The sequence below is a fragment of the Anas platyrhynchos genome, chromosome 9, assembly GCF_047663525.1.
Source record: "Anas platyrhynchos isolate ZD024472 breed Pekin duck chromosome 9, IASCAAS_PekinDuck_T2T, whole genome shotgun sequence".
In the NCBI taxonomy this organism is placed as follows: Eukaryota; Metazoa; Chordata; class Aves; order Anseriformes; family Anatidae; genus Anas; species Anas platyrhynchos.
Genome location: NC_092595.1, coordinates 13,067,715 through 13,081,816, shown reverse-complemented (window position 1 = coordinate 13,081,816; position 14,102 = coordinate 13,067,715). Strand labels below are relative to the sequence as shown.

Sequence of the window (14,102 nt, the reverse complement as noted above, 5' to 3'; positions counted from 1 at the left end):
ATGATATTATGCAGCAATGCTAGCTTTTTTATATTAACTTGAATTGAGAGAGGTCACACTGCATTGCAAGTCCTAGTGGTGGCTTTCATACACTCTGGGGCCTGAGGAGCTTGAACCTCATTAATGAAAGTCTAGGCCACTGAATTTCAAAACAGACAACTAAATACCAATGCATCTTTTTAAAGAACTCCTTCCACAAAACCTGCACAATTCGGAATGTCACTGCCACTGCTTAAGTCAATTTACCAAAAATGTTGAAGGTTTAACACACATTTACCACTTGTAGAAGGATGAACTGTTCTTTAAGAAAGACTCACAATTTTATTTACTGTATTAAAGAGCAGAAGTGAAGTTTTAAAGGATTAAAACATAAGTAAGCTGCTTTACAGTGTTACCTATCACGACTATTTATAGCAGAAACCTCCTTCTAATCTTAATGCGACAGATTTTAAAGGTACTTTAATTGACTAATCTGGATTACTCAAATCAGTAAAACCGTGTACAAAACAAACGGCAAGAAAAGGACTGGATGACTAGAGATCACATACCCCAAAACAGGGTAGAAGATTAATTTTTTATTTTAAAATATTTTTTTTCTGTTTGTGGAACTGGGACATGATGATCTTTTAAACCATCTTTGGTTACAACAATTCATATTACTCCACCAAGAAGTGAGTAAAGCTCATCCTCTTGATATGCAACAAATATTGAAAACTAAGCTTTGCAAAAGCATAATTGGTTTCATACAACTTCAGGTGGACTTTTATAAATAGAGTACTTGTATTTCAAGACAAATGTTCAGAAAAATCCTTAGCTTACACAAAGTGCTACCTTTTCCCTGAAATTCATTATTCTATTTTAAATGCCACTAGAAAACAGTGCATAGATGAAGCGTCAGAAACAGAAAAATCGGCTCAATCCTGGGCATTGAAAGGTAAGCTCCAAAGCATTCTTTTTTCTTTTGACTCATTTGCTTTACAGACACAAGAGAATAAAAAAATATTAAGTTTTCATAGTTGATTCTTTAGTAGATTTATACATTCTTTCAAAACAAAAAATACATGAAAATCCACCTTAAAAATGGCTAACAAGGTATCAGGTGCTTGGATCCAAATAAGGAATCTTAAATACATTTTGCAATGGTCCACAAAGAATCGCTTCTATTTCCTTTAATAAAATTAAAGGAAGATGTGTGTATTAGCAACTGGTGTCTTATATGTTTCCAGAACGGCAGAATCTAGCCTTCCAGAAATTCTGAATTTTCATGTAACCCTGTATTATTATGCTATCCTCAAAACACATGAGTGTTTCAGATGACCTTATAACTTGATTGGACATAACATCAGAAGTGGAGCTGTCCACGTGAAATGGGACAAAGAGGAAAAACAGAGCCCTCCAAAGGCTGTATATCTCTGGACAGTCCTATACTCCCCCCTTGCTGCTCCTCTCCTCACTACATTCCCTTCAAGCACTCAGATTTGCGTGTTCTTTTATGACTGCTACATAGCATGATTGTAATAGTGACCATCTCTGAATTTACACACATAAGCGATATACATAAATATAAATGGCTTAGAGCTTTCTCTTAACACCGCATTTTTTACTTGCCATCCTACCTCTGTGGAAAACACAAAGAAGCTACAGAAAGAGGGAAAAGGCATTGTGGCACTGAGGTCTATCTACAGAGCTAGGGGACAACAGCAAAATGTAATGGCTCAGAAACCTCTACAAACAAGAAGGGCTCATCAAAAGGCTTTTGTGTACTGGAGCAATGTCACATTCTTTGAAACTGCTACAGGTTCACTTCCAGTGGAACTCAGCCACGTTATCCTACCCCAAGTCCAGTAACCAGCATTTGCTAAACTGTTGTCTAACTGGGTTTGAAGAGTCTGGGCAATGGATAATTCAACCCTTTTGATGGTAGGGGTTTATTCATTTATTTATTACAAACAGCCTACTCAGGCTTTTCTATGGGAGAACTGCTTGCAAAGGGTTTTTGTTTGTTTGTTTGTTTTTATTTCCCCCCCACAGAAACCAGAGCAGAAAAACAAGAGGGGTATTTCTGGCAGAGCTAATGTTGCAGGATGTTACAACATGAATTAACATTTCCCACCACATCTGTGAACATACAAACTGTCACATACAGTTACAGGGAATGAAGTGAGCTGGTCCCAAGTGTCTTCCAAATGCTCCTATCATACTGAATCTATTTACCCAGTTATAATGAGCACTGATGGATGTCTAGAATCTCCTTGATCTGCCCTAGCTGTCAGCATCTTTTATTGAACTCCTGCTGCAATCAAATATAAATAACACACATGCAATGCAAGCAGTTATAGCTGATGTGCTTCATCTATATAACGACATTTGAGAAACACCCATGATGAACAATAAGTTTATGAACTATTCAAATTAATGCTTTTTAACCTTATCTTGAATGACATAATCAAAAATTGGAGCTATACAAATATCATTTTCCAACTCAACTGAATCTAGTAAGGAAAAAGGAGATTATTAGCAGCAATAATTTAGGAAATCTGAAGATTCTCAGAAAACGTCAGTATTTTTAACAAATACACAGTACGGCCAGGATTATATTCTCTACTTAGAAAGCCAAACCTGAACCAGGCTGCTTTCCTATGATAATAAATTAATATAAATCTTTAAGGAAATACTCTCTTCACTGATCCCTAAGCTATAAACAGTGAGTATCTGATTCAAATTATTTCCTACATCAGACCTGAAAGAAGCTGACAGCTAGAGTTTCATTCAATCTCTTTCTGCAAGTCAGAAAAAAGCAGAGATGCCAAAGCCAGGTATTAGTAGCTAGAGCTCTCTGAGGTAGGTTGGCTGTGTGTCAATTCAGTTTGCTTCCAAACTACAATGGATCACAGTCTCCTAGATACACTTTTCTTTTGTGGTGTACTTCAAAAGGGTAAGGTAAAACCTAACATGCTTCCATCATCTTCACTCCAAATGTAAACTTTAAGTACTATTTCAAAGAGAAAGACAGGCATATGAACCAAGCAACTTTAAAAAAAAATGTATCTTTCTTTGAATGTCAGATACCTGTCTACAATCTAAGATGCTTCAAGAAACTTCTCCTGCATCCATCCTCTCAAACGGGCCCTATAATTCTGAGAACTCCACACTCAATGCAGCTCACCTGCATGCAGTATTGATGTGAATGCTTCAGTAATCATGAAGAAGTAAGTACAGCTCTAGGTTTGAAGCCTGCAAGTGACAGTTGTTGAAAAATTTCTAAGAAAGGCAAGCGTATGTTGCTTTAGGCAAACCTCTGTGCAATGACTCAAAATTCCATCAGTCAAGCACCTCAAAACATGTTTCAAGAAAATGAATTATCTTCTTGGACATGCAGTAATGAAGAAATCTGTTGTTTTTTTCTTTTGTTTTTTTTTTTTTTTTTTCCCCAATGCTGAAAGATCAGGATCCATCCAAAATGCTTAGTTCTTCCTTACAAAAAGAGCTCCAACTTTCAGAGTATGAAAAGGTCCAATGCTTTTATAAACATGAGTACCACAAAAAGAACTGTAAAACTGCTTCTTCTGAATTAAGTCTGGACACCTTTTTTGGCAAGAAAGAAAACGTGTTTGTCTCTTGGGATATGTTCTACAAGAGAAACATTTGTCCTACTACTAGGAACTACATCTCAAAATATCTTTCTGACACCCTCTTTGTAAAAAAAAAAAAAAATAAAAACAACAAAAAAAGCCAGATTCTCAAAAGGTTGACCCATGGGCAAATAAAAAACACAAGCTTTATTTCTTAAAAAGATGAGAGATTCCTATGCTTGGAGCAAGAAAGTGTAACAATTTGACTCACCTGTGAGAACACTAAAAAATAATAAAGGATAGGCCAAATGTTTATCAATAGAAGTATTTGAAAATTATGACACAAAGCCTAAGCAAATACTCTAGAACAAATGCTGATCATACTATTCAGTCCTGGAACAGAACAATCTACAGATTCAATACATGAACAGGATGCACATCCTTGCAAGACAATACAGGCATTGACCATATGGGCTAGCTGCAGGGATCTGACCATGAAGCAGACACAAACAAAACAGTTGGCCTTACTACTTAGAGTTTCTGGGTTGGCTGAGATATGATATGATGTTGATGCAGGTGGTGGTGAGGGAGATGTGGAAAACTAACACTTCAAAGACTCAGTGAGGACTGGATATGAGAAACATGATGGAAGAAGAGAAAAAAATGAAGATAAGTGTACTGCAACCAGCTACTTAACAATTTCTGATGAAGGTAGCAGCCCTGCTCAATGTCCAGTCCTGATAAACACAATTACCCCTTGCCAGGACTGTTAAGGAAAAGGTTTATGCAGACAAAGTCACTGCAAACAAGATTTAGTGGTATGTTATCCAAACTAGTAAAATTGTAGAAAGCTGTTGATCATCATAGTTCACAATGAGACAACAAGAACATCCTGTTACATGTATAACAACAATAAACAATGTCACAGACTCAAGGTATGTGTAACATCTTAAGACTATTGAATTTTTAAAGTATCAAATAGGCAAAGACATTCAAAGCTTGCTATAGAGATACAAGAGGACAAATATGTGCATTGGGATGAGGCAATATTATTTGGTTTCTGAAGAACCCACAAGGATGGTAATTAATCATCCACTGCAGTCTAATCCAGATCAGAAGAAACTGCTGGATAAATAGAAATACCAGCGTAGTATGAAATAGAGGAATGAAAACCTGATTTCTTCACGTCATCTTAATCAACACAGAGAAGGAATAAGCAATAACATGGTATTTCTATTAAGTTCTGGATTTATTAGCTTGACCTTCATGTTCTGACAGCGTTAACATTTAAACATTAAAAACATTAAAAATCAAAATTCTGAACATGATCTGAGCAAGTAACATACCAAACTGTGGCACCAATGCTTGCACATATTCCACTGTGGCCGCTTGCAATTATGCTAACAGGTATGTGTCAACATCTATTACATTACTTGTTTCTCTTCGGCTCAAAACAGGGGGTTAGGCGTGAATGGGATGGAAAGACACTTTAAATTACCTGAGTTTCAAATTATAGAAATGAAACTTGGATATGTACGGCAACTGTCTTACCTTCTGGACGGTACTGAGCTACAATAGTTACTGCTTGGCCTGCATTCTTCAGGGCTGCAGCTGCTTGTTCATGGGTTGCTGCCTTCAGGTCTACTCCATTTACCTACAAATAATACAAAAAATCCTCTTTATCAAAATAAATTTTTGTGTTTATCATTATCATTACAGAAGATAGACTAATGAAAATTAACTGGATACAAGCTAGTTTCCATGTCCTCTGAGATTTCCCCATTTCCAACACTATGAGCTAGTTAATACAAACAAGGATTACTTGTCTTTATACAATGAATCCTCTGTCACAAATACCCATCTGCTAAGAAATGCTTAATAATTACAGTATAGCACTTAATGAATTAATATTCCCCAGGTTAATTCTCTTGATTAAGATCTTTTTCTTTCTTATTAGGGACATGCACTAAATGCTGCTTTCTGTGGTGGTTCACCTCACCTTTCTACAAGAGGCCTTGAGGTACCTTGTTAGCCAAAGCGTGCCTACAGACCACTATGTTTAACATTCAGTGATGGACCTAACCCTCTGTGAAATTGCCTAGTTGTTTTCAATATGGCAGTTTTAAAAATAGTGTCAGAAAAGAAATGTTTGAAGCAGACTTGTCTCCAAAGCATTTTTCACTGTTGTTACAAACTAAAATAAAGATGTGCTTTATTAACAGCATTTAATAATGGCAGAGACATTTTTTCTTCTTAAATAGCTAACAAATCACAATGTAATAGTCCTAAGAAATTGTTGTTCATAACTTAAGTCATTTCAAGAAGAAACACACAACCTTCAGTAGTAATATAGAAAAAGCCCTCAGACAGCTATGAGATGGATATGTGTAAGACTAATGGGAAGTTTAGCAAAATTTCTCTGGGATCGGAAAATGTCATCAGATTCCAGCGAAACTGAGGCAGAATAAATTCCTCAAAGATACTTGGGAAATATACTGGCAACTGTTTCATTGTTTCAAATTTAGTTTAGTTACCTAATGATATTCTTCGCATTTAAATCCTATTATCTGGCATTATTATCAAAAGAATGGAAAACTTATTTAAGCAACAGCAACAAAAAAAAGAAGCAAGGATTCCTACAGAAATGATACGATCGCCTTTCCTAAGCTCGCCACTCAGGTCTGCTGGCCCTCCTGCAAGGATGAAAGAGATGAAGATTCCTTCTCCATCTTCTCCCCCAACAATGTTGAAACCAAGACCCGTTGATCCTCGATGCAGGATGACCTTTCTAGGCTCCCTGAATGAAAGAATGTCAAATCTTGGTTAAAAGTCATGAATAAAAGTAAAATAAACAGTTAGAAAAGCTAAGTCTTCTTACAGAAGTATTGAAAATTCAGATATCAAAAATCACACTTTTAAGGTTACAGTGTTCTTCCCCCAAATGCTTAGATTTTCAAATAGCTTCTAATATTTCCATATCTTAAATTTAGCTTTTTGCAACAAAAAATTCTCCCTCTTGTTAGGTTAACCGAACGTGCCATTAGTATGTATTCCAAATTCCTATTATGCTACAAGCCTGCTCAGCACTACATGTCTTTATTTAAGACTTCCCATATTATTCAAGAACCTCAATATAGCCGACAGACTTATTCCATCTAATGGTAATAAGTAACAAAATCGTTTTTTCCTCCTCTGAAACTTCAAGAACAAATTCTAATGGAAATGCTAATAATGAAAAATATGTCCTTGCTGCTCTGATTTCACTCCAGTTGGTCAAGCAATAAACATTGCAAAGACAAGTTCAAGAATTATACACAAACCCTTTCAAAAAAAATCTGAATTTATGTCATTCTTAAATACATTTGTAATTTACTTGCAGCAACTGCAACTTAGAAAGTTAAATGCAAACCAAGTTGTTCCATTCCTGGCTTCCTGGATCATATGAGGAACCAAAAAAATAAATGTTGATCAAGTTAAAAGGATGAATTCATTAGATATGGTCAGCCAACTTCTAGTGCAGAAACCTTCTCTCCAAAAATCTGCTATTTTACTCAATAGAAGAAAAGTACAGATGATTTCAGAAACAGAAAACTTCTAATAATAAAACAGAACAACTGTGCACTGCATTTAAAAAATCACTAGAGAGCACTAAAGAACAATTAATGGACATTAAGTATTTGGAGACATTCATTATTAATTTATAGGACAAACTAAAATGCTGTATTTTTCCAAAACATATGAAAAGATGATGTATTCTGATCTTTAGAATTGCTCCACTTCTGCACTAGCTTTTAAATTAATTTAGCATCAAATTCCTAAATTTCACCCCCCTCCCCCATCAGCTATTAGATTCATCTTTTCCAAGTGCTAATTTATCACTAGTCTATGACATGAAAACCTAGGTGCTCTGGATCATTATACCACGTTAATAAACCTGCTGCAGATAGAAAACAAATACATGGTATATTATTCAAAATGTCTAAGACTCTTTTAGTGACGGAAGGAGCAAAAGAAAGGAAGGTAACTTCAAGTAAAACATCTAAAGCCTTCTTTGAATAGCCCTCACATTTCAAAAGTATAAAAGCTTTACTTTACAGGAATTTTAACAAAAAGCTAAACATACATAAGGTCAGCAATGCTGTCAGCAAGACAGAAATACTTTGGCTTAGATGCCCACCTAACTGTAAGTTAAAAATAACTATAAAGACATATCTGAGGCTCTCCCACCTTCCAATAAAATAAAATTAATTCTCCAACTTCTTATGGCACTTATGTTTCAATCTGGGCAGACCCTGCTTCAGCAACTGAGTTGAATGATCTGTATCAGATGGTAGCGTGACACAGAATTCAACAACAACATACTGGAACTGCAGTGTAACATCCCCATACTTGCAGATCAGAAAGGTAACAAAATGAGAGGCACTTCGTTTTATCAGTGATGATGAACAAAAGACTACTGCAATCTTCTACTGAATCAGTGAAGGAAAGAATAGTTGTTAATGGGAAAGGGTGAAAACTTCTCTAGCCATTCTGGATTTACTAATCCATCTTAACAAATATCTCCTTGTCTATGGAGAAAAGAAACTACCATCCTAAAACGTTCAGTCAACTCATGAAGCATTTTGGCAAGGCATTCTGATTTTAATACTATCCCAAGATATCTTGTTTATCTTTTAATATATATCTATATATATACATATAATTTGCTCCTTACAGCAGTATTTACAAGTGCTAAGAAAGTAAAGATATGCATCTATTTTTTGAAATATCTTCAAAAGTATTTTGCCCACCAACTTATCTCATGAGCTTCCCTGGTTAACTAATGTAGCCTTAGTTATTTGTTACCTGGTAATCTCATCATCTCCAAGCATTCCCTTGGGAATTGGTGAGTAACGCCCTGGTGATGCCGGGGGAAGGGACTGTCCCAAGTAGGCAGATGGAGTGATATGGTTGTCCACTGGTTGAGAATAAGCTTCAAAGAATGAAAAAAAAAATGTTAAGACAATAATGAAAAAGAACAGCTCAAAGTCTTAAAGTATTCTATGGAGTGACCTCTTCTAAAAAAACAACAACAAAAAAATAAGACAGCATTACACTTTTTCAAAAGTGTCAAGAAGCCTACCTCTGTCTTTTAATGTTCTGATACAGAGCATCCTAGAATCTCTAGGATACTCTAGCCCATTCTGATGATCAGCTCTGAACAGGGAGGGGTGTTACATTTCTTATGCACTGAACACAATCATCTTTAAATAAAAGCGTAAGTGCTGGTAGAAATGCTAGTATATGCTACGCCAACAGCACACACTAAGAAACAACGGTGGAATTATTCTACCTCCCATTCATCAAGGTAAGAGGCATCAATTTACTGACAGGGATAAACAAAATTGGTGGGGAAAAAAAAGTAATTGTACTGAAAGGATCAGCTGCCTTAGTCACAGATGCTCTGATTAAAAACAGAAAGGAGTAATATAAGAATTTAGTCTAACCTCTTATGTAACTGGCCATGAATCCTGTGAAGTCCTGTGCATGAAGTGCTTATGTTTTAGCTGTATGACAACAGGCATACCAGAAAAATTTTGCACAACCATTTCAATTGATGGAAAATTACAACAATGCCAGGAAAGTTGTCCCAATAAGTAATTTACAGGGTACGTTATATTTCCAAGTTAGGAAACTTGGAAATATAATCAATTTTTAGTATTCATTCAATAGGCATCATCACACCACTGTCTCATATTACAAAGCACATTTTACAACTAAAAATCTTTTTCCTGGTGTGAGTGCTTCAAGCTTTGAGGTTTCAACATAGGGGTTGGGGACACTTTATAGATGCATAATTATCAAGGTGCCATACTCTCTTCACTGTTAATGGCTTGCAGTGTCTGACCTTTGAGGATTTCCAGCAAAACCACAGGTTCAACTAAACAGACATGAGACAGATTGCTCTGCACAAATGACCTGTATTTTCTCCTTTTTCTTTTTTCCTTATAAGACACTAGCAGAACATTTGGGTCATATGCGAACTTCATCAGGAGTGTTTTTTTTTTTTATGAGAGATTTGCTACATAGCCGGATTTCAAACCATTCGGTCCATTCTGGATTGATTCTGTGTTAGTCTAGCTTCTTAGCAAAACTGTGACCTCCCACTGAGTTCCACATACAGAGAACCACATTGTACCACACCAACACTCTGCTACCCTGACCAATGGTCCGGTTCCGAGGTGCTCAGCTAGACAGGGAACCACCTTACAGACCTTAATGCTTGGCATATAGAACAACAGCTATCACATCAGATTGTTTCTTGTTCTTTTAAAAGCTCTGTCACAGTAGGGGAGTTTTCTAGAATGCATTTCAAATAGCACTGAAATCCACTATAACAGCTTATGAAGTTTATCAGCTAGTGCTTTTGAAGTAATTAAGCGTGCTTTTCAGACACACCAACCCTCACTGGGCTATGTGCTTTAGACTGGGATTGAGCAGAATTTTTAGATATCACAGCTCCAGATTCACCAGTGGTTTCAGTAAAATGCAGAATCTGAGTGCAAAAGATCTGTCCCCTTCCACCCACCAGCCAAATGGAGCTTCCTCAAGTCAGCTTCATGGGGTCTACAGCAGAGGGAGAGAACGCTGTTTTTGCTAAAACTGTATAATCAAATGCATTCACTGTTGAGAACTCCCAGATAATTTGGAGTTATTCAAAATGAACGATGCCTAAAAGCCATCTTTCCATTTTACCAAATTAATCTACATTTGCTTTTAATAAATATGGGGCAGCTAAAATGATGCACATCTTACAGGAAGTAATTACATTTTTCGTAACAAATCTTCTGTTCATCGACTTCCAGTGCTTTTCATTTCTTTTTACAGTTCTTAGAGCTTTTAACTGCACCACATTCAGAAACATACAGACCACCTAATACTACCACTTATTTTAAAAATCTTGTACCCTTTTACCATGCGACTAGAACTCAGCCACCAGGCCATATAACAGTTTATTATTTCAGACCTGCAGGCTATTCCACATCAGCACTGGCTACGTCCTTTAACAAAATCCTGTATACACTACATGCTTGGAAAAGTCAGGTCCTTTTAAAAAGTGCTGTGGAAGCCAACCAAACAAGGCATAAAAGCCTCTCTGTGAGTTCCTGGAACAACAACAAGAAAAAGTGCCTGTTGCTTTGCACAAACTGTTTTAGCAAGGTATTATACCTGAAGAACATTCACAAAGATTATGATAGAGATAAAAGGGAAGCCATCACTTTCTGAATTCCAAATCAGGCCTAAAATTCTATTTCCAAGTAAATATTATTACTGAATTAGCTGATAATGGAATTGGGTTTTGGATGCACAGAAAACTACATGCATTAAATTAACTTGTTTTTGACAGGAAAAGTCACAGACTCTTAAGGAGAAATTCCATTTCCAAATCGACCCCCCCAACACTTGACATTACAGTGCTCTGCACAGAAAGAAAATGGAAAATTTTCCTATTATCTGCAAACTGAAGACACCAATCACAAGTACGATCTCTAAAATGGGAAATAAAATTAAAACTTCATTGTAATTTACTGTTATTACATATTCTCCTCTTCCCGTATGTAAGCCATTTAAGCAAGGTTAAGGCATTTATGTTTTCAGTGAGGAAGTGGATTCCTCCCTACCTTTCACTATTCTATTTCTCAGTGCATGATAGAAATACTGTACCAAATGTGTGTGCACACACAAAGGACAAATAATTTAATATTTACTAGGAGTCAAAACTGTATCATCAACATCTTCAAAGGAGGCCTATACACAGGCATCTTTGTCTCAGACAAAGCATAGGCACTTGTCTGACTCCAATACCCTACAAATATGCACACTGAAGTTAAATTTGGTGGTTTTAAATAGCTAGTTCTAGACCTTCTTAATAATATTTTGCATTTATACCAACATGTTACGTGACATTTCTTCTAGGATCCACTTAATCATCGACATTTACACTCAGATTACCGAGGTAATTTACATTCCCTGCTGAGCACAGCTTACTACAGAAGCCTGTTAGTTATGACTACCAAACACACAAGGCAGTTTAGATGTCAATGGTAGTAGCCAGATGGATGGCATTGGTCCACAGGTCCAGACCACCTAGAGTGCTGTTGCTCTTCTGTACGTAGTTTTTTTTGTTGAATTTCCATGTTTCCTATACTGGAATTTCTCATCTTTCTGTCTCTGAGACTGGATGTTACATAGAGGAACAGTACAGAAATGGCAAAGTGCCCAGAAATAACAATCTTTCATAACTGCCTTCTGCCTGAGTCAGAAAATGGATCTTACTGTAACAGTATACCCTAGCAATCTACACTTCAAGGGTTAAAAGAGAAACAGGCACAGCAATCAGCTATTCCAGACTGTCACGGGCTGTGGTCAAGCTTTCGTTGCCCATACGTAGTACAGCACCATGAGCCATTTTTTCCACATTCCCTCCCTGCTAAATGCTCTGGTCTCAAACAGCCCCAGCACTTCTTTAACAAGATTTTCAACATTAGTTTCATCCCCACAGGCAGCTGGGAGCCTTTCGCTTACTGCGATAAACATCAAATGACTGAGGTCAATTTTCAGCCCCAGGTACGCAAAGAAATACGTGGGCAGGATCTGTACTCGTCCTGATAAACACAGCCACAAAGCAGAATCTCAGAAACCTCTTCATCAAACATCCCTGGATTTAGACACTAACCACACCAAAGACGGATCAAATTTCAAATGATTTTATTATCTATGTGGATGCTAACTAGCGTTGTCTTATCTTTTTGACCATCAGACAAAACCATGTTGTTGCGTGCCTGGTACAGAAGTTCTAAAAGCAAACTGATTTTATGGAAAACCTAGATACTGACAACTGAGAACCTGGTCCTCGAGAAGTTCTTCAGTGCCCTTTGCTCTACATTTTAAATACAGAGCTCCACCATGATCAGAGAAACTGAGACATTCCTATAAGTTAACTAGATCAGTTATAGACAGAGAGTTTTAAAGACAACCAGATCTTGAACTTGGTGTTTCATGGACTTTTTAATGAACTATCATGCTCAGAAAATTTAGCATCATGAGCAATCTACTGCATGTTCTGCAGACAGTACAGATAGCAAGCCAACAGGTACTGTGCATCACGCTTTTACATGTTTTTGATATTAAAAACAAACAAACAAACAAAAACCAATGGGGAGATCTGGGCATTAAGCAGTCCAGGCATATACAGTAGAGTTTCATGGCTTTATGTTATGATGCAGTTACCTTCAATGAACTGAGTCACCAGCTCATCCATCAGTTGAAAGAAATTTATTCTCTGCGTAAGAAGAGAGCCTACAGCATGCCCTTATGCATACTGCTAGAATAAATACTTATTTAAAAGAACTTATTGATACAGACAGTATGAATTTAAAAACAGAATTATCACCCCAAGGAGAATATTATTATATTCCAGTCAGAGAGGAAATATAACTTCTGCTTCTGCATGGACTAAGCATCTCAGCAGTCTGATCTTACCTACTTAAACCTGAAATGCAACAGAAATCAAACTGAAGATACTGCCAACTAACATCTGCCCATGACAAACCACATACTTATTTCCAGTTTTTTAAAAAATCGCACCACACCTGACTCAAGGTTATTCTAAGCCTTTAGGAAAGGTATACAACTTCTAGCAGTGATCACAGATGAGCATAAAGCAGAGGCTGTATAAAATGAAGGAAGAAAATCAGTTTTGTATCTCTGAATGGAGTCTTCAAGAATATCCTTTTCATAAGACAAAAAAAAAAAAAAACTGATTAGCTGCAAATTGCAATTCTATAGGCTTATGAATAGAATCATAGAATCATAGAATATCCTGAGTTGGAAGGGACCCTTAAGGATCATCAAGTCCAACTCTCGACACCGCACAGGTCTACCCAAAAGTTCAGACCATGTGACTAAGTGCACAGTCCAATCTCTTCTTAAATTCAGTCAGGCTTGGTGCAGTGACCACTTCCCTGGGGAGCCTGTTCCAGTGTGCAACCACCCTCTCTGTGAAGAACCCCCTCCTGATATCAAGCCTAAACTTCCCCTGCCTCAGCTTAACCCCGTTCCCGCGGGTCCTGTCGCTGGTGTTAATGGAGAAAAGGTCTCCTGCCTCTCGACACCCCCTTACGAGGAAGTTGTAGACTGCGATGAGGTCTCCCCTCAGCCTCCTCTTCTCCAGGCTGAACAGGCCCAGTGCCCTCAGCCGTTCCTCGTACGTCTTCCCCTCCAGGCCTTTCACCATAGATTTAATACACAATACACAATTTAATACACAATACACAATTTAATGCACAATAGATTTAAGGCTACTGCAGCTATCACCAACAAGGTGAGATGAGGCCTAAAGTACTACAGTCCTTTTGTTGTGTTATATTTTATTATTGTTTATTATATACTGGTTTAGACTACATCACTGGTTCAGTTCAAGTGTTCCTTTTTTCACTATCTGAACAAATCAGGGCTAAGTATGACATCAATTATTTGCAGCTGACAGTG

The 14,102-nt window shown here is 37.1% G+C and overlaps 1 protein-coding gene across 23 annotated transcripts in view; it reads right to left on the bottom strand.

The window, feature by feature from the left end:
• Positions 1-14,102, bottom strand: part of DLG1 (discs large MAGUK scaffold protein 1) — a 150,282-nt gene that overhangs the window by 35,830 nt on the left and 100,350 nt on the right. For all 23 annotated transcript variants that reach the window (XM_027464830.3, XM_027464832.3, XM_027464836.3 and 20 more), the window contains 3 exons: positions 8,418-8,544; positions 6,213-6,369; positions 5,124-5,226 (listed from right to left, as the gene is read on the bottom strand). In XM_027464830.3, coding sequence (XP_027320631.1) covers positions 5,124-5,226; positions 6,213-6,369; positions 8,418-8,544 — 387 coding nt within the window. The remainder of the gene's footprint in view (positions 1-5,123; positions 5,227-6,212; positions 6,370-8,417; positions 8,545-14,102) is intronic.